General features: G+C 36.5%; 1 protein-coding gene across 1 annotated transcript in view; it reads left to right on the top strand.

Moving 5' to 3' along the window:
- Positions 1-25,887, top strand: part of MALRD1 (MAM and LDL receptor class A domain containing 1) — a 512,454-nt gene that overhangs the window by 392,576 nt on the left and 93,991 nt on the right. The window contains exons 34-35 of the mRNA XM_043480161.1: positions 11,153-11,416; positions 20,861-20,986. Coding sequence (XP_043336096.1) covers positions 11,153-11,416; positions 20,861-20,986 — 390 coding nt within the window. The remainder of the gene's footprint in view (positions 1-11,152; positions 11,417-20,860; positions 20,987-25,887) is intronic.

The raw sequence follows: 25,887 nt of genomic DNA, 5'->3' as shown, positions 1-25,887 counted from the left end.
ACTCTCTTGCTTTTTTGATGATACAACAGATGTTGGCAGTTTGATCTCTGATTCCTCTGCCTTTTCTAAATCTAGCTTGAACATCTGGAAGTTCACAGTTCACGTACTATTGAATCCTAGCTTGCATAATTTTAAGCATTACTTTGCTAGCGTGTAAGATGAATGCAGTTGTGTGGTAGTTTGAACATTCTTTGGCATTGCCTTTCTTGGGGATTAGAATGAAACTGACCTTTTCTCTTCCTGTGGCCACTGCTGAGTTTTCCAAATTTGCTGGCGTATTGAGTGCAACACTTTAATAGCATCATCTTTTAGGATTTGAAATAGCTCAGTTGGAATTCCATCACCTCCAAGCTTTGTTCATGGTGTTGCTTCCTAAGTCCCACTTGACCTTGCACTCCACCGAAAAGGCAATATGGTTGTCTGAGGAAGCATTACAAATAGCTGAGAAAAGAAGAGAAGCAAAAGACAAAGGAGAAAAGGAAAGATATACCCATTTGAATGCAGAGTTCCAAAGAACAGCATGGAGAGCTAAGAAAGCCTTCCTCAATGATCAATGCAAAGAAATAGAGGAAAGCAGTAGAATGGGAAAGACTAGAGATCTCTTAAAGAAAATTAGAGATACCAAGGGAACATTTCTTGCAAAGATGGGCACAATAAAGGACAGAAATGGTATGGACCCAACAGAAGCAGAAGAAGATATTAAGAAGAGGTGGCAAGAATACACAGAAGAACTATACAAAAAAGATTTCCATGAGCCAGATAACCACAATGGTGTGATCACTCACCTAGAGCCAGATATCCTGGAGTGCAAAATCAGGGCAAAGAATGGGCATATTTATTTTGCATAATGTATCCGGAATATTGCTAGTGAAAACTTACCCTATCATAAGGATATTTATAGCATTTGTATCAGTTGATATTTTCAAAGCCCCAAAACCTCTTGGTTATGAATAACCATAAAGGGTGTTATCAATTTTTTAGTGCCTTTATTTTTTTCTCAAATATTCACTTTGAAACCATCATTTTTTTTTCCTCCATTTGCTTATTTCAAGCATACCTCAGGCAGCATATTCTATAGACTTTGCTTTCTTCCCCCCCCCCCACCCCCACCAACCCCCAACCCCAGTTCCCTTTTATTGCTCAAATTCTGGTTCAAGGGCTTCTTATGACTCATCAGAATCTCTCTTATGGCTGCACACCCGATTTGTCTAATTTACTCACTCATAATTATCAACTTAATCTTCTAGTCCCTACTATAGTGTAAGTTCCAGAAAAGTATTTCTTGCATTTTTCTTACTCACCATAGTAACAGAAAGATTTTTTTAATTGCAAGCAACAGTGTATAACTTAGCCTAACTTAAAGGCAGAAAATAAGTTTATTGAAAGAATATTAGATTACTTCAAAAATTAAATGTAAAACTAAGAGTCTAAGACAGAAAAATGAGCAGAAAGTGAGTAAAACTGACTACACCAGTGGGTAAAACTGCCTAATTCCACTGCCTATGAATACTTCCTTCAGAGCTGACTTGTTACTCTCTCATTTCTAATTTCCACATCATCCATCACCTGGACGATCACCATTCCTCTACTTCTTTAAAAAATTCATAATCAAGCCTGAATATTCTGTAACTGTGTGATTCAATTTAAATGGTTGACCAGAAACAATAAATTATCTATCTATATGCCGGTGGTGAAAGAGGAAGTAAAACTGAGACTAATCAAAATATAGTAATTCAGACCAGCTACAAAGAAGAAGAAAAATACTTAGAGACTCTCAATTGCCTGCTAAATACACTGCTTATTCTTTATTGCAGCTCATGGCTTAGCTGTGTGATTCTGGTTCTAAAATGATCCCTTAAAACAGGACCTCTTGCCTTTCTCTAGTCTTGTCCTATATTCTCCTATATTCTCTCCTCTCATCTCATTGACTTTAATCTTACCACTTATCAGGCTGGGAATGCCCTGTCCTTTATCTCCTCTTGTTAAAATCCTTTTTCACTTTCTAGGGCAGAACAAAAGTCATCTTATTATCCTTGAATTTATCCTTGATATTCCCAGCAGGAAGCTAAACTCTGTTCTAGATTGTCTTAGCCTTAAGTTTGCAGCTCTCCTCTAATATATCTTACATAGTATTTTGTGATATGTGTAGCTTGTTTTCTGTCACTTTTAGTTCCTCTACATTGAAAAATTTCCATTATCTTATTTTTTAAAGAAAATTTTGTTGAGTGTAAGTGATCTTTAATTTTAGGTTGGTGGATAAAAATATAAATTTGAAAAAAGTATATGATATACAGTAGATATCCATTTTATATCAGACATGGTATCATGGCAACTGTAGATAAATAATTTAAAGCATAGTTTTAATACATGGGTCCTTTTTGTAATACTGATTCCATGAATCATTCATGGGTCTAATCTTTAAAGGAATAGTGATAAATGTACAAAAAGCTAAAGGAAAATTATTGTCTGTCCATTCTGATTCACTTACTGGTTTATAGAATATTATTAGGTTTTAAATCTGTTACTGTGGGTTGTGAAGTCCTCGCAGTCTGTCAAATGATAGAATAATTCCTCTTTATTCCTGGAAAGGACTTTAGATTATAAGGGTAAAACACAGGAACCAGAAAAATGACATTAAAAGCTAATACCAAGCCGACTTATAGGAGTAGATCTGGATTCCCTCTTAACTACATTTGGAGGAGCTTGTCTGTTGCACTATGAGGTGGTTCTTATTTGATTTCCTGCTGATCGTCAGACTGGAAGGAATTTTGTTGAATTAGGGGGAAGAAATCCAAATGACAACCATGAAAAAATCAGTCCCAGTAGAAACTGTACTCCATTAGCCTGGATTTGACAAGTGCCTCATATTGAACATAACAATAAACCACACTTCACTGTCCCAACACTCTGTCTTAAAGGTGAATGCTCTTATGTGAAAAATGATGTTTACCACATAATTATATGTATTTTGTACCATAATATATAAATATATGTATATTTAAAATAAAATATGGAGATTGTTATTTCTCTACAGTCAGTTTGAAAATGATCATAACCTTTGCTGACTCTTTTCTTTTTACTTGGAAATACTCAGCAGGCCAAATGTTTTACCAAGCCAAGTGTATCTGGGGGATTCTGGGAGTTTTTCAATAGCCAAGGTCAATCTGGGCCTGTTTAGTTCTCTTGGACTATTAAAATCTGTTTCTATTATAGGTTTCCTAATTCCTGGAACACATATGTTGTTATCTGGAAAACGTTCAGATCTATGAAAACAAGGTTGTTTGTCTGTTGCCTAAGAAATAGAATAAGAAAGTGACACTCATTCACTAAAAAATCTATTTTAAGAAAAGCTTTTTTTCTTTTCATTGAAAACAAGTGACTTCAACAGAATGGCCGTTTTTCTGATAGTATCTTACTGACATGTAAGAACATTTTACTCAGAAAAGACTGACCACTCTTTTAAATAGGAAAATAGAAAATAAAAAACAACTTTCTTGTCTTAACAAAGAGTAAATAAATGGGTTTACATATGAGTTATCATTTTCACTAATATGAACTTCCTCAAAATAAAAAATTTGAGGTTAGAGAAATAAGCAATTTTTTATTAAAAAAAAAAGTATGAAGGAATAGTAGACCCATAGTTGGTCTTCTTTTTTGGATGGATATAATTGATAAGAAGTCAGTTAAAGTTCTAAAATATCCAGACCTTGCATTTTGCCCTTTCTGCTGTTTCTGATTAAAATGCAATTAACATATGTTATATAGACGTGCCTCCTATAGAATTCCATATGAAGCAAAATAATCCAACACACTTTAAAATAATCATTTTTTAATCTTCCCAATAAATCAATTTTTGTTTATCATTAAGCAACAAATGAAGTACTATTTCTACTAGTTCTTTTTGACTTAAAGTGTATTTTTAACTTTTAAAATTTTATTTTACAATGTTGTATTAATTTCAGGTATATAGCTGTACATTTTAAATGATTTTATTAGGAAGGCAGAAATTAGTCTTCAAATTATATGGTTTTAAAATTAATAGCAATTCAGTTATATAGAACACTCTAAACTTTAGGGAAAGCTATTCATTCCTATTCCTCAAAAGTTAATAGTAAGTTAAATATAGCTGGATGTATTTGTCTTTGTATTTAGAGCCAAGGCCCTGTTAACTAAAAGTTATGGGCTGTCCCCACCACTTTCTCTTGGATCATAGAGGCAGTCACGGCAGTACAGCTGGGAGATCTCTAAAAGACCACCATATTTAACTCCCGAGTGGTCGTCTCTACTGCCCACCTCCATATCTTCATCTTTGTATCTGCCTCTCTTCTTTGACTTTCTCGAGACATATAGAAAGTCCCCAAAGTGTGTATGAAATTCAGCAATGTTCCCTCACAGACAGATTGCCTGAGACTCTTAGATTTCCTTCAATTGTGTGTATTTGTAGAGTGTGTTAAAGAAACAACTTTCCACTCTCCATCTTAACCTTTCTACACTGAGACAAAGATGTGATAATTGATTGATGCCAAGACACCCTCTCATAATTCCTATAAGTGAAATAAGATGACAACAGCATTCTCTTCTCTGCCCCATCTCAACTGACAAAGAGTGTTGTGCTTAGTAATTCAATAGTGTCTGACTCTTTGTGACCCCATGAACTGTAGCCCACCAGGCTCCTCTTTCCATGGGATTCTCCAGGCAAGAATATTGGAGTTGGTTGCTATTTCCCTCTCCATGGAATCTTACCAACTCAGGAACTGAACCCAGGTCTCCCACATTGCAGGTGGATTCTTTACCATCTGAGCCACTAGGGAAGCCCAAAGAGTACAATACAGTCATAATTGAAATAGTCAAAGAGTAAAATACAGTCATAATTGGCAGAGTACAATACAGTAATAACTGAAAGAGAGTCACTATTTCCTCTGCAATTTTAGGCTTAATGGGAGAGCACTGGTGAGGCTGAACCAGAAGTTAAATCACTGAATAACCACAGGACAGTGGACCTTTATCTTATAAGGACAGTGGACTTCATAGTGTCAGATATTGGAGAACCATTTTTGAGCAGGATTCTTCTTTTGGGAAATGTATAGTAGAAGCAGTGTAAAGCATGGATTAAAAGGGGAGTGTACTAAATAATATTGGCCCTAATATAGAAGTCAAATATAGAAGTCAAGAGTTTAACATTTGGGGAATTCTTTAATTATTGAATAAAATTTAGTTAATATGGAAATAGAGCTATCGGTGAACAATAGCATTAAATTAAGCCAAGTACTTAACCTGGCCCAACAGTACATACAGAAGAGGCCACACCAGTATAGATATGGCAGACCAAGAAGTATAGTATAGCACCATCTGGAGAAGATAAGAGAGGAATTTATCTCATCCACTGGGTTCTCTCTCTGGGTTCCAGGCTTCATGACAAGAATGAAATGACCAACAACTGTTCTCACATTCCATATTTTATGCATATTTCCACATTCACATATGTTTTAGATTATTGAAGGGTATAAGCAGGCAGAAAATTCTTCATTTATGCAATTTCAGACATTTGCAGTGGAATCACTATTTATAGCTAGGAAGGTATTGGCTATCATTGCGGCAAATACTGATGTTGGGTAAAAATGATAACTCTTTAGAGGACTTCTTAACATGTTCTGCTCCTTCAGCTCTTGATTTTCCCCAGTGTGGAAAATGCGTTTTTGATTTCCTCTCACGTCCAGCCTGTGTGCTGGGGGAGAGAGCGGCTCCATCACAACCTCATATTGTAGGTAACCCAACATCCACTGCTGTGTGTCTTTCCTCCAGCCTTTCTGTCACTAGCAAAGAGCTTCATGGTTTCAAATAATCTGCCTCTGTGTGTAGTGCATGTGCACATATATCCATACACACAGTTTTTACACAGAAGTAGGTATATGCATTTATCAGCGCTCATCTGTTCAGTTCAGTTCAGTCGCTCAGTTGTGTCCGACTCTTTGCAACCCCATGGACTGCAGCACACCAGGCTTCCCTGTCCATCACCAACTCCTGGAGCTTGCTCAAACTCAATGTGCATCGGTGATGTCATCCAACCATCCCATCCTCTGTCGTCCCCTTCTCCTGCCTTCAATCTTTCCCAGCATCAGGGTCTTTCCCCATGAATCAGTTCTTCACATCAGGTGGCCAACGTAATGGAGTTTCAGCTTCAGCATCAATCATTCCAATGAATATTCAGGACTGATCTCCTTTGGGATGGACTGGTTGGATCTCCTTGCAGTCCAAGGGACTCTCAAGAGTCTTCTCCAACACCACAGTTCAAAAGCATCAATCCTTCAGCACTCAGCCTTCTTTATAATCCAACTCTCACATTCATATATGACTACTGGAAAAACCATAGCTTTGACTAGATGGACCTTTGTTGGTAAAGTAATGTATCTGCTTTTTAATAGGCTATCTAAGTTTGTCATAGGCTTTCTTCCAAGGAGCAAGCATCTTTTAATTTAATGGCTGCAGTCACCATGTGTATGTCTGTGCATATCTGTATGTCTGTATCAATTTTGAACTTGTCTCTTCTATCTTTACTTTTTCAATTTCAATAATTGTTACTCTTTTTCATGATTCCTGTGTCATTTAGATATATGGTCTCTTCTCAAATGCAAAGCAAATTTAATTTCTAGTATTCTTCTATCTTTATTTTAGCCTTAGCTTTAACTAGCTCTGCCATTCACTTTGAAAATAATTATCACTTTCCATATGGCATCTCTTTTCAAATACTTAGCCGCTTTTATTGGGTTGGCCAAAAAGTTTGTTCAGATTTTTCATATGATGTTATGGAAAAAACTGAACAGACTTTTTGGTCAACCCAAAACTTTGGACTCACCTTTTGCAAACTGTTAAATTTCCTTTATTTTTGTCTACTGTGTTAGACTTTTGACATTTCTGCATAGCCTTTCTCACCAGCCACCCAAGCTCTCCTGATCCATCACCCACTCCAGCGCTCCCCACACTGCTCTGTTTATGCCAGGCTCTTCTATCTTCTTTAGTTCAGCCTGAAGTCACAGTCTGTCTTTCTAGAAATACTTAAACTATTAAATATTGAAATGAAATAAAAAGATAAAAGTGATTCTTTTATGACTCCACATTAAAGATAAGTATTTTTAATTGAAAGACAAATATACTTTATGAAGTGATTTGCAAAACTATAAAAATTAAATTTTAATTCAAAATAATCTGAAACCAAAAGTTATGCAGAATTGAAGTTTAAAATTTATCATCTGCTTCCCCTCCTGTAGCTTCCTGTAACATTTTTGAATGCTGTTAATGAAGTATTGGCCAAAGACAAACAATTACCAATTTATAACTGGCTGTCATATTTTACAATAAGCATTTTACCATTTATGTCATTGAGTATGGCAAGATTTGGCAAAAGCTTAAATCCTGCTCTTTAAAACTAAGGTTCCCTATGCATCTTTTTTCTTTCCTTTCAAAACAGGCAATCAATTTTGCTTTCACTAAACATATTAATCATAAAGATCAAAATCCATGAGATTTTCCTTGGGCACTTTTAGACTTTTATTGAATTTATATGAAATACATGAGAATGCTACATTGTATTTCACTGTAAATCATCAGTATGAAATGTTTATTGCTTTATATTGTTTATAATGTTTATTGCTCTAAAAAAAGATATTTCAGCTACTACCCAAACTAGTGAACAATGAAACTCAGCATCATTTTAGGAGAACAAAGAAATATCCATAATGTTAGCATAATGTTAGAAATTGTACCTGTCTGCATAGCACAATATGAAGTGGAATGTGGTAATGAGAGGAATGTCTTTGATTCCTAGAAATGCAAAAGTTAGTTAACAATGCCTTCAATCAGCTCCAGCCTGCAAGAGTAGTAAAATTTGCTCAATCGTGTCCAGCTCTTTGCGACCCCATGGACTGTGAATCAGTTGCAGACCACAATGTGAGATACCCTTGGTTTTCAAAAGGGTATCCAACATACTTTAGACTTGTGATCTATTTGAGAAACATGCCCCTAAAGCTAATATGATATAATATGTGTGTGAGTGTATGTTGTACAATTGTACTAAGTCTTCACAATTCTCCTAATCAGATACAGCTTGAGAAATGTTGGCTGAACAGCAATAAGAAGAACACCCATAAGTTAAAGACTGAGTCACATTGTCAAAATGAATCCACATTTTCTTGGGCTGTCTTTCTTTCCACTTTCTCTCTCTGCCCCTGTCACAGTCACCAACATTTCTGATGTCCCTCTGTGTCTCTTTCTTACCTTTCATCCTTCCTATTCTCACTTTACTCTTTGAGGTGTATTTCAGTTGACTTTCTGGATGTCGGTTTTCTTTTGCTCTGATTGTACTTTGGTTGTTCAGTTGTTCATCCATGTCCGACTCTTTGCAACCCCATGGACTACAGCTTGCCAGGCTTCCCTGTCCTCCACCATCTCCTGGAGCTTGCTCAAATTCATGTCCATTGAGTTAGTGATGCCGTCTAGCCATCTCATCCTCAGTCACCTCCTTCTCCTCCTGACTTCAATCTTTCCCAGCATCAGGATCTTTTCCAGTTGGGGTTCTTTAATTCCTCTTCACTTTTTGCCATTAGAGTGGTATCGTCTGTATATCTGAGGCTGTTGATATTTTTCTGACAATCTTGATCCAGCTTGTAAGTCATCCATTGCCTTTTCTGATCGTGCTACAGTCCCTCAAAGTAACTCTCACATGTAATGAACAATCACATCCATGTTCAAGGAGACGCAGTTGGGTTAGGACTGAAATGGTGCCATTTCTCTTGTGCATTCACTGGCTCTGCACGTCAGTTCTATTGGTTTTAAACAACTGACTGAGCAGCTCACTGGGCATGGGAAAAATGGACCAAGTGGCTTGACCAATGGACAGTACACTTACTTGAGTACTGTGAATTTTAAATGCTGGATTTTAAAAAGGACTTGGAGAAACTAGAACACAGAAAATTTGAAAAGAAAAACATCAAACATGAGTTATAGGCTAGAATACAGATTCTGAGGGATATTGGTGCTGAGATGTAGACACATACACAGTTTATTTCTTAAAACAGTTTTTGGTTCACAGCAAAATTAGGTGAAAATGACAGAGTTTGTGTATACCTGTCTCCCCCATAATCAACCTTCCAGCACCATTGGTCAACTGTGACAATTGTAAATTCTGCCAGGAACAGCCTCTGCAAGGGTGTGTGACTTCAGAGGGAAGATGCTAGAGGTAGACAGTTGTGTGCTATCATCTGGTAACCTCTCAGCAGTTGGGGGAATGAGGCCTTGACCTTGAGAGAAAAATCTGGACAATACAAGACAGAATTCACAGGCGACAATACAAGCCTACCAGGTTTCCTGTAGCTCAACCTTGAGCTGAGGTTCTACCTTGAGGGAAATTTATAAAGATAAAAGTTTAGTCCATAAAATGTTTGAGAAAAAAATAAAAGTAAGGATGTCCGCCATTCCTTCAATGTGAGATTAATAAAAAGAATGAAGAGAAATTATTCATTTGACCATGGTTAAATATCAAAAGATATATATATATATATTTATAAAAATTTAAATCCAATTTACTTTCTAAGTTTTCGTTCAGAATGTTTCCACTGGATCACTGCAGTTGTATGCACTGCTGTGTCTTAGGTAGTTAAATAAGAACATGATACAAACACCTCAAAGTCATACATATATCCCTCTCTGCTTAAACATGCTTATTCCCATGAACAAAAATTCCCTCAGATACATGACTTTCATCACAGGGTTCGAATTTAAATACGTTCTGGGTATATCACCACTCCTGAGTGGGAGAGGAACTTTTAGATTTCATTTCTAAAATGAATTCACACCACCATTCTTCTGTTTAAAACAGGTCATTCTTACAAAATCCATAAATAATAGTGTTAAAATGTAACAAACACAAAAAAAGGTATTCTTGAACTGGTTCCCATTATTTCCTTTTTTTTAAGATTTTTTTTTTACATGCACCATTTTTAAAGTCTTTATTGACTATGTTACTTTATTGCTTCTGTTTTATGTTTTGGTTTTTTGATCACAAGGGCACGTGGGATCTTAGTTCCTGATCAGGGATCAAATCCACTTGCCTTGTATTGGAAGGTGAAGTCTTAACCACTGGGCCTCCAGGGAATTCCCAGTCTCCATTACATGCTATTTTTTTTCCCTAAAATACTGATTAGCCCATTAGCATATGTCCCAGTATAAAAAGTATAAGGACTGTTCCAAGAATAATGTTCCAGGAAATTAGTGCAATCCTGTATATTCACAGATACTCTCTGACCTCTAAAAACAGCAGCAAATCAGCACTCTTCTCTCTTGCTTTAAGTGTTGATTCAAACCATTGCTGTGGAATAGTTTAATGTGAAAAAAAGTTCATTAAATTTACATTGTGTCTTTGGACACTAAAATTTTATGAACCTCAGTATCCTTACCTGTAAAATGGGATTGTTGGGTATGAATCACATTATCTTGAAGAGTCTTACTAGTGTGAGACTTGGCTTAAGCTATGCTTTCATCTCTATTTCAGATACGACTGCACATATTGTACTTTTTAGACCTTTGAAGTGTGATCAAGACTGAAGGGCAAAGAATAGTGTGACAAAACCATCAGTTCAGTTCAGTTCAGTCGCTCAGCCGTGTTCGACAAAACCATAGCAGCCCTCAATTCTGTGACTCAGTCCTCCCTAATGTCTCAGGATCCAAATTCCCCAAGCTGAAGTCATTAAGAAACAGTTAATAAACTGTATACCAGTGTAATGACATAATGGCAATTTCCCTAAATGCTAAAATTATGAATGCAACCCTTCAAAGTGCCTAACTTACCATATAAAAGTGTTTTTACTCCTCCAAGAAAATCTGATGGTTGAATTTAAGAATATGAACCACAATTTCCTCTTTAATTGGAAAGTGTCATTTTTTAACAGTAATGATGCCCTTTATAAAAATGTTTCTGAGGTTAAGATAAGGTGTATTCTGTAATCATGTTGGCCTGTTATGTTAGAGTTCTTATTATTCCTAATAGAAAATTAATGTGCTTAAATTAGCTAAATGTTTCATTGAAAATATCTTACAATGTTTCAACACTGGACAGAGAGCTGACTCCCCTAATGTGAAAATGACTTGCTCTCTTTTTCAGGTTTTGTGACAATTCAGCCATCACTGTGTGAAGCTGATCAGTTTTCTTGTATCTACACTGTCCAGTGTGTCCCTCTTGCAGGGAAATGTAATGGACAGGAAGATTGCACAGACGGATCTGATGAAATGGATTGTCCTTTCAGCCCTCTTCCCCAGCTCTGTGGCCAAACAGAATTCCAGTGCTCCACCCATGAGTGTATCCCGTCCCTCCTGCTTTGTGATGGAGTGCCTGACTGCTACTTTAATGAAGACGAATCTGGCTGCTGTGAGTTATTTTCATTCAGTGTTCCAGGGAAGAAATGCTGTTTGGAAATGATAGAGAGAGCTTGACAGATAAAACAAAGTTCTCTAGAGTCTTAGCATGATCGTATCATCAGTAACAAAGTTGTTCGTGCTATGTTGCTGAACAAGGTGTGCAGTCCTTGGTTAGCATTTCCAGAAACATTTTGTTTGTAGTCATACTAATCTCTGTTAGATGTGTCCAATCTCCTTTTTACATTTGCATCTGAATCATTCATATAGGGGATGCTCTTGCAGATCTGTTAGTTTTTTAAATGTGTGTGGGGATGGATTAAAGACATGTAATTATAATTTCTTCCCCCTAAAAATGTTCATGAAGATGGCACAAGTGGGGAAATATCCATTTTAGTGAATAGATGTAATTAAGGTTTAGACCTGGACCTTGATAGATGTTATGTCATTAAGAGTTAATGCAGGATTTCCCTGGTGATACAATAGATAAAAAGCTACCTGCCAATGCAAGGGACATGGGTTCCATCCCTAGTCGAAGAAGATTCCGCATGCCACAGAGCAACTAAGTCTGTGTGCCGTAGCTACTGAGCCTGTGCTCTGGATCCCATGCTCTGTAACAAAAGGGGGCATGGCGAGGAGAAGCCCACGCACCACCACCAGAGAGCAGCCCCCACTCGCCACAACTCGAGAAAGTCCACATACAGCACCAAAGACCTAGCGCAGCCATAAACAAATAGAAAAAAAAGAGTTAATGCCAGAGTAAATCAGTGGGACATCTGGTTTGACATCTTCGTCACTTACTACCTGTACACTCTGGGGAAAGTCATTTGAGTCAGTCTCACCACCCATGTTATACCTACCTTACAGGGCTATAAGAATCGGAGAGAATGCCTGTAAAATTCTCAGTCCTGCATTCATCAACTTCTTTCTTTATTATAATTAGCCTATGTCAGATAGAGAAGGAAGAGTGTTAATTAAGTAATTACACAAATTACACAAATCTTTAAGGTGAGTACATAATCATGGTGGAGTCAAGGCACCACTAGCATTTTATTTAATTATTTTTTGTCTGGTTTCATGTTGTATCACACTGTATATGAGCTGCAGTGATAGAGCTCCATAAGCCATATGTTAGTGGCCACTTTTTTGGAGCAGTAAAGTTTGGAATGTAACTGTAAGATGGGGGTATTGGAAAAAAAAATAGAAGGCTATTTCAATGCCCCATTTTCTGTGAGCATCCAGAATTATGATATCTATTGCAAAAGGCATGAAGATGAATGAAGTAAAGTAAGACAATTTTTTTATATTTGAAGGTTTTAGCTTTAAATCAGTGAATATGTTTTCCTTGGCTTTCTATTTCCCTGTTATTTCCTACATGTATATTCTTTCTATAGTAAAGTCAGTTTGTGAGGTCATATAATATTGTCTTAGAGGCAAGTTAAACAAATAGAGGCAAATGAGGAAGAGGAAGCCAAGTTACTTATCCCTGTTCTGATCAAGGCTCTAATGGAATTTGGCTGTTAGAAATCAGATTAAGTTAAGGAATTCCCTGGTGGTCCAGTGATTAGGAATTGGCGCTTTCACTGTTATAGGCACAGGTTCAATCCCTGGTTGGGGAACTAAGATCCCACAAGCCTCATGGCTTGGTCAAATTTTAAAAAATAAAAAAGAAATCAGATTAAGCTCAATATAGTCATATGGTATTTGACTTCAAATAACAGTGCTATTTAAAGAGAAGCATAGGAAGATACTGTATTCTTATACATATGTTAGACATATGTTAGAAAATTGTTATTTGATGAGATAGTAATATATGGAATTCTGCTCCTAAAGGGAAATAAGTCTACATTAGGAACAGATGGTACTGTGAAAGAATTGCTCTTCTCCATCTCCAAAATATTTATTGAGTTATGACTCTGTAGGGAAACTTGCATGAAAATAAATTGTGGAAAAAATGCTAGAGCAATAATGACAGGATTGTCATCTGATGGTGAAAATTTACTAAACAATTGAAAGCATAACCGTATTTTTTGTGGACTCATTTTTTGATTTAGAAATGGCATTTTATAAACTGTCATTCATTCATTCACAAACGTTCATTCAGTTTAGTTCAGTCGCTCAGTCCTGTCCGACTCTTTGCAACTCCATGAACCGCAGCACACCAGGCCTCCCTGTCCATCACCAACTCCCAGAGTTTACTCAAACTCATGTCCATCGAGTCCGTGATGCCATCCAACCATCTCATCCTCTGTTGTCCCCTTCTCCTCCTGCCCTCAATCTTTCCCAGCATCAGGGTCTTTTCAAATGAGTCAGCTCTTCACATGAAATGGCCAAAGTATTGGAGTTTCAGCTTCATCAGTCCTTCCAATGAACACCCAGGACTGATATCCTTTAGGATGGACTGGTTGAATCTCCTTGCAGTCCAAGGGACTCTCAAGAGTCTTCTCCAACACCACAGTTCAAAAGCATCAATTCTTCTGCACTCAGCTTTCTTTATAGTCCAACTCTCACATCCATACATGACCACTGGAAAAACCATAGCCTTGATCAGACAGACCTTAAGGATGTAATTTATGCAACACATTGTATTGGACATTGATCCAATGGACATGACTCGATACAAACCCAGGTTGTTAGATACATTGTATATTAGTGAAGGAGGGTAGTAAATGATAGTTGGGATACCATGTGGTAAGTTCTGTGAGAGATAACCAAAGAGTTACTGAATAACACAGGATACTCCCTAACTATGGTGCCAGAGTGTCTATAAATTTTAACATGAAAAGTGATCACAGAGTCAAATTTGGAAAGACAGATAGTCATTAGGCAATTTGAAATGCTTGATTCCGGTGAGAATGTTCCAAGAATAGAGGAGAAGTTGTTTGATCGAAGAATATTTCATATAGTCTGTGGTGAAAAATGTAGAAATAAGTTGGGAGAGATAAGCAGGGACTAGGTCTTGAAGAGTCCACCCTATCATGCCAGTGATAAGTAAGTGTTTAAGTGGTACATGGAATGGATTGGAATGAGGATGGGTGCCTGGTTAGGAGATGTCATACTTGAAATAGTAAGGGGTTGATTAGGTTAATGGTATGATGCACAGGATGAATAGATTTAAGAGATATTCAAGTGAAGAGCAGGAGAAAGAAATCAATAATAGTTTCCAAGTTTCTGATCTAGGCAACAATACAGCCAATCTGCCATTTCTTGAGCTGGGAAAAATAGGAAGAGAAGGACTTAGGGTAAGAATGTGGCTTCACCTTTAAACATATTTTATTTATGTTATCTCTGGCATATCCACATGGAAACATTCAGAATATGTTTTGAAATGGGTGTGTGGAGCTCAGGAATGAGCTCAAGGAAGATATTTAAAGATACAAAGTTATTAGCATACAATGATTCAGACTGTGGCTGTAAATGAGATAATAGAGGAAAAATATAAGGGGGGAGACAGAATCTTAAGGAACATCTAAAGGATAGTTTAAAAAAACAATCAAAAGACAGGGAGATGTGGTCATAGACATAGGAGGGCAATCAAAAGAGAATGATGATCTTAAATCAAAGGTAGAAATCTATGTATCAGAGGGTATGCACAGGTTCAGATGTTTCTGCAAGATCACATAAAATTAGAACTAAAAATTTTTAGACTGGGAAAAAGCTAAAGTAGTTGCTGTGATCCTGGAGAGGTAACACCCTGTGGAGTGGGAGGACAGATTTGTGACATCAGCCCTCTGTGGAGAAGATGAGAAATCATAGCGGGAAGCCAGCCGTAGAAAACCCCTTCAAGAAGCTGGCATTGAGACTGCAATATAAGACAAAATAAGAGGTTTCATTGATTGGTTTGTTTGTTTTGTGAGACTTGCATGTTTTTAAACATTGTAGGAACATCATTCTGAAAAGTTTGAAATTTTATACAGGAAAATTGACAGCAATTGATATTTAAAAGTCTTTTATTTTTGCAAAAATACATGTTTAGTGATCAGAATGCTTAAACAGAGCATATGGTGAGTCCAACATTTAAAAATAATTCATATTTAATCATGTATTTCCATTGATAACATATTTTTTATAAAAGTATCACTTCAGTTAGTGATACTTCTGTTTGACCAAAAATATCCAATTTCCTTAAAGTGGAAAAAAATAAGTATGGTTTAATGATATGGGAAAATAACCCAAAACTAAAAACATTCTTCTCATTGATATTTTATGAAAGAAATCTATTCACCATGAAGATTTTTATTTCATCAGATGTGTCAGTCAGTGTCCTGACAAGAAATAGATGGCATGTTGATATTGTGTAATTTTAGACTATTTTAGTAAAGGAATTATTTGTTAGGGAAATAATATGCATAGGAAAACCACAAGAGGTCTTTTATCACCCATAGAACAAAGGAGAGAGGAGGCAACAGTTGTTCGAATCTAGAGTCAAGGAGAGCTACTTGATAAAGGATGTGGCATTTGTAATGGGAGCAGCTAACCATTGGTAATCTCACAGTCTCTTCCTCTGCATTAACCTCCCACTGGTAGTACCCATCAATCAAACCCAACCAAAGCTAGAAGACAAAGAAAGATGTCTTGCCTCCTAGGGCCCAGAGCAAGGAGAGAAGATGGAGATGGATCAAGAGAGGCACATGGATGCTCTCTATCAATCAGAGAGATAACTGTGACCAGTAGATGGGGAGGTGAATGGTTTTACTGCTATCTAACTTTAATTGATGGGATTCCCAGGTGATACTAGTGGTAAAGAATCCACCGGCCAATGAAGGAAATGCAAGAGATGCAGGTTCAATCTCTGGGTTGGAAAGATTCTCTGGAGGAGGGCATGGCAACCCACTTCAATATTTTTGCCTGGAGAATCCCATGGACAGAGGAGCCTGGCAGACTACAGTCCACAGGGTTGCAAAAAGTTGGCCACGACTGAGCAACTGAGCACACACAACTTTTTTGTTTATATTCCAGAAGTAGTTGATGTATATTACGAAGTTAAATGCCACTTCTGAAAATCAGGAGCGGGGTTGTGCTCCTAAGACTTGTAGACCAACCTTTATCAACAGTTTTATTGCTGGCCTTTCAATTTGTTGCTTCCCTGATAGCTCAGTTGGTAAAGAATCCGCCTGCAATGAGGAGACCCTGGTTTGATTCCTGGGTCAGGAAGATCCCCTGGAGAAGGGATAGGCTCCCCATTCCAGTATTCTTGGGCTTCCCTTGTGGCTCAGCTGGTAAAGAATCCACCTGCAATGGAGGAGACCTGGGTTCGATCCCTGGGTTGGGATGATCCTCTGGAGGAGGGAAAGACTACCCACTCCAGAATTCTGGCCTGGAGAATTCCATGGACTGTATAGTTCATGGGGTCACAAAGAGTCAGACACAGCTGAGCCACTTTCACTTTCACTTTCAATTTGTTAGCTATGATCTCAGCACCCTATGTACAAAGGTTACCCTTTGTATTTGACAGCTTCTTACAAAAGTGTTCCTCAGTTTATTCAACATGAAAATCACAGTGGTTAAGTCTGCTTTACAGAGGTATTCAAGAATTAAATGAATTAATGTGGCAAATTGCATAATATAAGCATTATTATCCTTTCCACATTAAATTATCTTTATAGTTTTATTAAAATGATTTAAGCTGCTAAGATATTTTAGTAAGAGTACAGATTGGTTTTGTTCAGGGACAGAGTACATATCCATCCTGCTTCATGCTAGGGGTGCGTCTGCCTTGAAGGGCTTGTCACCTTCATTCTCATGGCACAAAACCATAGCTCCTCTAATGTTAGAAACGCTAATCTGCTACATATATGACCTTTCATTTTAATGGTAAATAGATACACAGCCGTAGTCACATATGCTTTACTTTTGTGTATATGTCTTATGTAGCAGATAGAATCTTCAAAAGGGATATTACTTTACAGAAGTAACTTTGGTGAGCCATCATTCACCAGCTGTTTATTTTTGATGTATCATCTACCTAAGCGAATGAGCTAAAAGCCATAAAATGCACTGTGGTACTTAGTTTATTTTGGTTAGAAAGAGTATCAACCTCTAGGGTGATGACAGATTGAAATAAGTATTTTTATAGCCATGAAACCATAATGTTTGAAAGAGAATGTGGCAAAAGTTGATATTGTCCAAGGAAACATCTTGAAACCTGATTTTCCTATAAATTTTATTTATAGCTTATTTGGACTAATTTTGGAAAATGCTTTGTTGTATATGTATTAATAATGGATAAAAAGTAATGATTCCATTTGTTTTCCTACATTCAGTCCTTTGCTGTGTAGGTATTGATAAGTATTCATCACATATGTAAAAGTAGGTTTTCCACCTACTTTAAAAACACAATTAATAAGTATTCATTAACTTTAATATTATATCATTTAAAATACCACAGAAACTAAGATTTTAGTTTCTAATTTCATTAAGTGAAAGTCCAATTTTAAATTATCTAAACTGTAAATTTTCTATAAAAAGAAAAGAGTAAAATTTTGTACAAATTGAAACCATGTGTTTTATTATATATATTTTATGACTTTCAATGCTACTTGGGCTGTGGTTGAACACTTATATCATTTACAAGTTAGAACTTTTCATTGTACAATAAACTTGAAACTAAGCTCTCAGTCATACTGAAAATTGGGTTAAGGAATATGAATTGGATTAGTGTTTCTGAGAAAAGAAGTGTCCAAAATAATGCTCTACAAGAAGATAAGCACCATCGTCTTTGTATACAAATTTCAACATATTATTTAAAACCTTAAAACTGTTCTCTCATATGATCTCGCAGCTCCTAGCAATTCAAAACAATGATAAAATGCATATCACACATTGCTGTTGTTCAGTTGCTCGGTTCTGTCTGACTTTTTGAGACCCCACGGATGGCAGCACACCAGGTTTTTCTGTCCTTCACAATCTCCCGGAGTTTGCTCAATCTCATGTCCATTGAGTCAGTGATGCCATCCAACCATCTCATCATCTGTCCCCCACTTCTCCTCCTGCCCTCAATCTTTCCCAGCATCAGGGTCTTTTCCAATGAGTCAGTTCTTCGCATTAGGTGGCCAACGTATTGGAGCTTCAGCATCAGTCGTTCCAATGAATCTTCAGGGTTGATTTCCTTTAGAATTGACTATCTGATCTCCTTGCAGTCCAAGGGTCTCTCAAGTATCTTCCCCAGCACCACAGTGTGAAAGCATCAATTTGTCAGCTGTCAGTCTTCTTTGTGGTCCAACTCTTGCATCCGTACGTGACTACTGGCAAAACCGTAGTTTTGACCAGGGGGACCTTTGTCGTATACATATATACATGGATATATTGATGCATGTTTTTAGTCACACATTCATATTTTTAAACTTATTTTGGGTTGCTCTGGGTCTTCTTGCTGGTGGGCCTACTCTCCAGTTGCCATGACCTGGCCTCTCACTGTGGTGGCTTCTCTTGTTGTGGAGCACAGGCTGTAGGCATGCATGCTTCAGTAAATGTGGCTTGCAGCCTCTAGAGACACAATCCTTTTTTTTTTCTTTTTTTAATTTTTACACACATCTCTTCATCTTATAAGAGTTGGAAAATTATTCTGTTTCTTAGTTTACTTGGTTTGGAATATTATTTATCTTGTCAATGTATATCCTAAAATTATGTTACCCTTTGGAAAAACTTAAAGAGCTTTTTCTCTAGCTTTTCCTCCTAGCACTTTAGCCATTTCTGCAGTCTGGTTTCAGACTTTGGTTATGGATTTGTCTCTCCTACCTCTTCACAGAAATTATCCAGCCTAGGCAAACTGCTTTACTTACTATTCCAATAGCAAAATTGTTGATTCCCAATCTGTAGATTTGATTCCCACTCTGCTAAATGGCTTTTCTCTGGAAGCATTAAAATATAAGTTAAACTGTAAAGAATATCTCAAGACTCTATTGCTACTTTCACCCTTGACAGACTTCCCTATACTAAAGGAATCTCTTTTTTCTGTCATACTTACCTATACCAATGCTTTTCTAGCTAAGTCTGGCCTTATGACATTTCTCATATTTACTTTGAAACATTAATCATTCTTATATTGTTATCCATTTTGTTGCTCCATGTGTTTTGATTACTGTTTTCAAAATCTCTTTCCTGCATTTACCAGTGGAGGTGCTAAGCATAATCTCTTCTTTACAGTAAGACAGCTCAATATTATTTATTGGTGGGAATTAATGTTCTAGCAGGAAGAATCACTCAATGAAGAGTATCACTTGAATTTTTCAGATCCAGCAGTTTTAGTCAATGAAAATATATACTGTTAAAAACATTTTTATGTCCTACTTGACATTAAATGGTGATAGGCAGTTCTCAAACTAAACTTGTCAATAACCTTTGATTCAAATAAACAACTCCTTCCAACCCATAAATATACTTAAAAAAGAAAAATTGTGACATAACTGACAAACTCTGTGCAAGACCCATACATGGGGAAATTTGCTCCTGAGTATTCTAAAACTATCATTTTAGCTTGAAAAGATTGAGCTTAATTGTCTTTATTCTAGTAGAAGTAACTTCATAGATCGGTCTTTTATAAGTTTTTGGCAGCAGCTTTGGGTTAAAATATTCAAATAAGGGATACAAGAATACAGTTACAGGACAAAGAGTAGCATCTGAGGAAGGGCAAATACTCTTCAGGGCTAGATTGCCACTGAGCTGTCAGTAGTCCTGATGGGCATCCATAAAGGCAGTTTTCTGAAATAGCCAAAGTCTTATGCACAAGACTTAAGCTTGCCCCTTGAAACCAAGCCAGCAGGAGACTCTGGAAGTAGTGAAATACCTACATCATGCATTGACAGTGCTATCAAGGCATGTAGTCATAGTACCTTGGGCTGCAGTGACCTTCACCATCACCCGGATCTAACAGATACCCAGTGACTACCCATGGCTTATGACCCAGGTGGAAATGGATGAACATTCAAACAAGTTACAGTCTCTGCTAATTCAATAGCACATAATACAGAGATGTTAGGGTAGCAACAGAAGTACAAACAGAGATCTGCCTTGATATTAAAGTTGACTAGTCTAAAATCAGTTCAGACCATCAAACATACACAAAGCATTTTATACATACATACATGAATAATACTACATGATGCACAGCTGGACGATGATTCTATTGACAGGTTTTTGAGGAAATTTTAGTAAATTGAAGTTTTCTTCATTAAGAGCTCTATAGTTTAAAAATAAGGCTAGAACAAGGAACTCTGATCAGTATTAGGTGGCAGCCTGGAGGCAAGGGGAATGTGAGGGAGAATGGATACAGGTATATGTGTGGCTGAGTCCCTGTGTTGTTCATCTGTTACTATCACAATCGACTATACTCCAATACAGAATAGATTTTTAAATATTTTAAAAATAATAAGGCTAGAGAAATGAAGGATAAAATGAACTGGCTTATATTATAGAAGAAATCCATTTTTTAAGTGATTATTATTGCTCTTTCCTTCAGCCAACGAGAGCTGTTTTCATGGAGCTTTGACATGCTCTTCTTCTAACAGCTGTATCCCAGTGCACAAGCGCTGTGATGGTTTTGCAGACTGCATGGATTTCCAACCTGATGAATCCAGCTGCTTAGGTAACTATCCATTAAAATATTCTTTGTGATATAAGTCAGTAACTTCACCTGTGCACAATAAAAATATTAAAACTTGAAATTCTAAATAATAGCAAACATAGAATAATTACATTTCTGTTATTGGCTTAGTGGCAGGAAGAATGTTAAGGTTATTTTGCTACATTTATAAAAATGTACAGTATATAATACAATGAACTCATGCATACTCCATTTAAAAATGTTCACAAAATAAAAATCAAACAATTTTAATTTAATATAACTTAGCATAATTAGCATTTAATAATCTCTTCTATGCAAATTGCTGGTTTCTATAATAACCCTACATAATCTAATCTTATATAACCCCTACATAGTCTAATATGTTATTAATATTTTTTAATTGTGCATTTTTCTCACCTCTTCCTAAGAACTCCCTATTTGCATGATCTAGTCATGCTTAAAAGTCAGTTTATGAAACTTTAGACTTGCTTTTAAACATTTTTCTTTCTTCTGACCCCAGAATATTTATAAGAACTGATAATGTGTTTTTGTGATTATACTTTTATCAAAACTGCCTTAATAGCCTCTAATTTGTTGTGGCACATTGTTAACATCTCTCCTGAGTAATTGAATTTTCATTTCATGCCAGGATATGTAAAATAAAAGATAGAGACAATGTAAATGTCACAACTAAAAGATAATATGGACTGGTGATAAAAGATATATTCAATCACATGTTATAAATAAACTGGGGATATTTCATATCAAAACTAGGACAGAATATATTCTTTGTATCTTTCAAGATAGAAAAACATTATGAGATAAGCAACAAAGGCAGGATATTTAAAATCAAATCATAATGCAAAAATATTTTTTATACTGCTAAAAATGAGTTCTTGCACAGCACTGAATTTTATGAGCACAAAGGGAAATCAAGAAGTGGGCAAATCTGATCCCATAAAATATGCAAAGATGAATGCTCTTTGACTTTATATCTCTACTAGGCATGCTTATACATCAGATCAGATATACAAAAGGAAGTGTTCTTACCCTCTGAAGAGAGATCTTACTCTGAAGAGAATAAGAATGGTAATAATGAAACAAGTCCATTCTTTGAACTTATGAAGATACAGTCTTTATGTCCAGTACTCATATTTATCTATATAAAACTGAGATTGTTTTCAAGATAATCCTATATGAGAACAAGTATATTGTAACATGTTATAGTTCACTGTCTGCTTTGACATTTTCTATCTTTTAAAATACGGTCAGGAAAACAGAAGACCTGTCATTCATACTGTATGATGGACAATCTGTAGATAATATTATAGTACACATTTTTGTCATCTGTCATTTCAATCACTCGCCAGTTCACTTAGTTCATTTACAAAGTATAGGTCATATTGCCACAGCTGTTGGGTTAGAATGAAATAAAGAACTAGTGAAGCAGTTTTCATAAAAAATGATCTGTATTATATTATGTATTCTCTTATTTATATTTTTATGCCTTTTAGTTTGTCAATCAAATATGAAAATGTTTCTGTTTTTAAGAATGCCTTTATACCTCATCCATGCTAAAATGTGTCCATGCATATTATACCTTCCTCTTTTAAAACATCATATTCTCTTAAGGTCAGCATTTCACAGACATTTATGAGCCCAATCTTACAGCATCCAATAATTCTCCCAGTGGTCACACAACAGATGGTGAGCAGCTGGTCTCCCCTCACCTCAAGGTTTAAGTCATTAACCAAAACATCAAGCTCAGGCACTGCATGAGTGTTGCAGGTTAAGTATATTTCAATGAGTCCTATTTGTTCCCAAGTTACACTAAGAAGGAATATTTTCAAGTTTTGGTTGCTTAGGCAACAGAAAATTATTAAACAGAATATGTCTGAGTTAATTTACATTGAAAGTCTTTTTCCAGTCATTTGCAGTAGTATAGTTAATAAAGATTATGTTAAAGTGATACTGTAATTATGATAATCATTATTTGAAGGCAAATTAGGGAAAGGCACACAAAATATACAGTTATCAGATGAGATAGTATTAATTTAATATTTTAACAACAATAATAATAATATAGCTTAATAAAGTTTCAGAGGTTCTGAAAACCAAACCAAAACATAACACAAAAACTTTTCATACAAGTACTTGTGAAGCTATTTCAAGTTTCTGAAATGCAGTTAATCCCCCCTGCTGTCCCTGAGCTGGGATTTCAAGATAAAGAAAAGTCTCTACCCACTAGGAATTAGTTTGCTGCACAATTTTCTGGTGAACTCTTATAATCCATAGAGCTTCTGAAACTACATAGAGTGTACTGTGTATATGTATTTTAATCCATGGCAGTGCCTAAATACCACATAATATCAAGAAACACAAGGGGTGGTAGAAATTCTGAACTGAATAGCAAATTATTTGACATCTTTAGACTAACAGGATTTAGAACTAGAGGACCAAAATTTAGTTAAACATCTGGTGTTCTCTTGCTGTTAACTTAAGCAAATTATACTATTAACCAGTTTCCTCTGTTAAAAAAAAAAAAAGAAGAAGAAGAAGAAGATAAGTATGGGATATAGGGTTATACCACTTAATGCTGTGAGGATTAAATGAAGTAAGATCAGTAAAATTCTTGAGACTCTTGCTGTTTGTCTCTGATAGAGCAGGTCTTCTGTAAACGGTAGTGATGATGGTGATCATGATGATAGAAGGGGGAAAATAAAAGAAGAGAATTTGGAGAGAGCAGTGGTAATAGAAATTAAGTTACATGGTAAACTCAAAGAACCCCCAAATAGGACTTCCCTTGTGGTCCAGGGGCCAAGACTCCATGCTCCCAAAGCAGAGGTTTCAGGTTTGATTCCTGGTTGGGGTACTAGCTCTCACATGCCCCAGTTAAGGACCCGGCATGCCACAATGAAGTTTGAAGATCCTGCGTGTGGCAACTAAGACCCAGCAGAGCCAAATAAATAAATAAATTGCATCATTAAAAAAAAGAACACCAAATATGGGGAAATGGATGAGAACAATCATTTAATACTTTATTCATACCATTCACTGCTATAAAAATGTTCAGTTCAGTCATTCAGTTGTGTCCAGCTTTTTGTGATCCCATGGACTGCAGCATACCAGGCTTCTCTGATCATCACCAACTCATGGAGTTTGCTTGAACTCATGTCCATTGAGTCGGTGAAGCCATCCAACCATCTCATCCTCTGTCGTCCCCTTCTCCTCCTGCCCTCAATCTTTCCCAGCATCGGGGTCCTTTCCAAAGAGTCAGTTCTTCACATCAGGTGGCCACAGTATTGGAACTTCAGCATCAGTCCTTTCAATTTATCCTCCCACAAGTCCTATAAAAGAAGGCCGTCTTCATTTTAAACATAAAGAACTGCATACCTAAAATACCAAACCCAACAACAATACATAAATCATTAACTAAGTCATGTATCACAGAGGGAAAACCAGGACTCACGTGATTGTCAGTCTTCCCTATAGTCCACCATAGAATAGTCATCACTATTCCAGTTTCCATGCAACTGAGAAGGGAAAAAATATATAAATAAAATATAAATATAAAAATATATCATTATATTATATATAAATATTATATAAAGTGAAAGTGAAGTCAGTTGTGTCTGACTCTTTGCGATCCCATGTGCTATACAGTCTATGGAATTCTCTAGGCCAGAATACTGGAGTGGGTAGCCATTCCCTTCTCCAAGGAATCTTCCCAACCCAGGGATCGAACCCAGGTCTCTCACAAGGCAGGTGGATTCTCTACCAGCTGAGCCACCAGGGAAGCCCAAATATTATATAAAGATATATAAGCATATTTTATAAATATATATGTGTAAAAATACTTTATATAAATATATATTTGTGTGTGTGCCTAACTGCAGATTATTTAGATTTAAGCTTAGAAGTTACTTTTGTTTTTGTACTCATCACTTATCCAACTTATATGTGTTTTCAGCTTATCTAAAGTCATACACGAGAGTGAGATTGAATGTGAATCCTTTCCAGAATGGTATTTCCACATGGTTAACAGTGAGTTGTATAGGCTTCCAGACACATAGTCATGATAAACAACTCAAGAGGGTACAAGGCAGGGAGATACTTGTGGTGCTAATTCTAACATCCAGCTTATGGATTTCTAGCTCCCAATTATTCATTTATCTACTAAATATTTTTTGTATCTTCATTACTATCTGATGTCCGTGTCTTTCCCCATTTCACTCTCTGCTCTCTGCTGTAAATTATTTTGAGTAAATTAAAGATGAAAGTGCTTGTACTGTTATCTTTATAAAGAACTGAAAGTCAAAATGGTTGTCTGAGGAGGCCTTACAAATAGCTGTGACAAGAAGAGAAGCGAAAAGCAAAAGAGAAAAGGAAAGATATTCCCATTTGAATGCAGAGTTCCAAAGAATAGCCAGGAGAGATAAGAAAGCCTTCCTCAGTGATCAGTGCAAAGAAATAGAGGAAAACAACAGAATGGGAAAGACTAGAGATCTCTTCACGAACATTAGAGATACCAAGGGAACATTTCAGGCACAGATGGGTTCGATAAAGGACAGAAATGGTATGGACCTAACAGAAGCAGAAGATATTAAGAAGAGGTGGCAAGAATACACAGAAGAACTGTACAAAAAAGATCTTCATGACCCCGATAATCACAATGGTGTGATCACTCACCTAGGGCCAGACATCCTGGAATGTGAAGTCAAGTGGGCCTTAGATAGCATCACTACAAACAAAGCTAGTGGAGGTGATGGAATTCCAGTTGAGCTATTTCAAATCCTGAAAGACGATGCCGTGAAAGTGCTGCACTCAATATGCCAGCAAATTTGGAAAACTCAGCAGTGGCCACAGGACTGGAAAAGGTCAGTTTTCACTCCAATCCCTAAGAAAGGCAATCCCAAAGAATG

This window comes from Cervus canadensis, chromosome 10 (assembly GCF_019320065.1).
Source record: "Cervus canadensis isolate Bull #8, Minnesota chromosome 10, ASM1932006v1, whole genome shotgun sequence".
Classification (NCBI taxonomy): Eukaryota; Metazoa; Chordata; class Mammalia; order Artiodactyla; family Cervidae; genus Cervus; species Cervus canadensis.
Note: the sequence above shows the minus strand (reverse complement) of the source record. Positions and strands in the feature narration are given on the sequence as shown.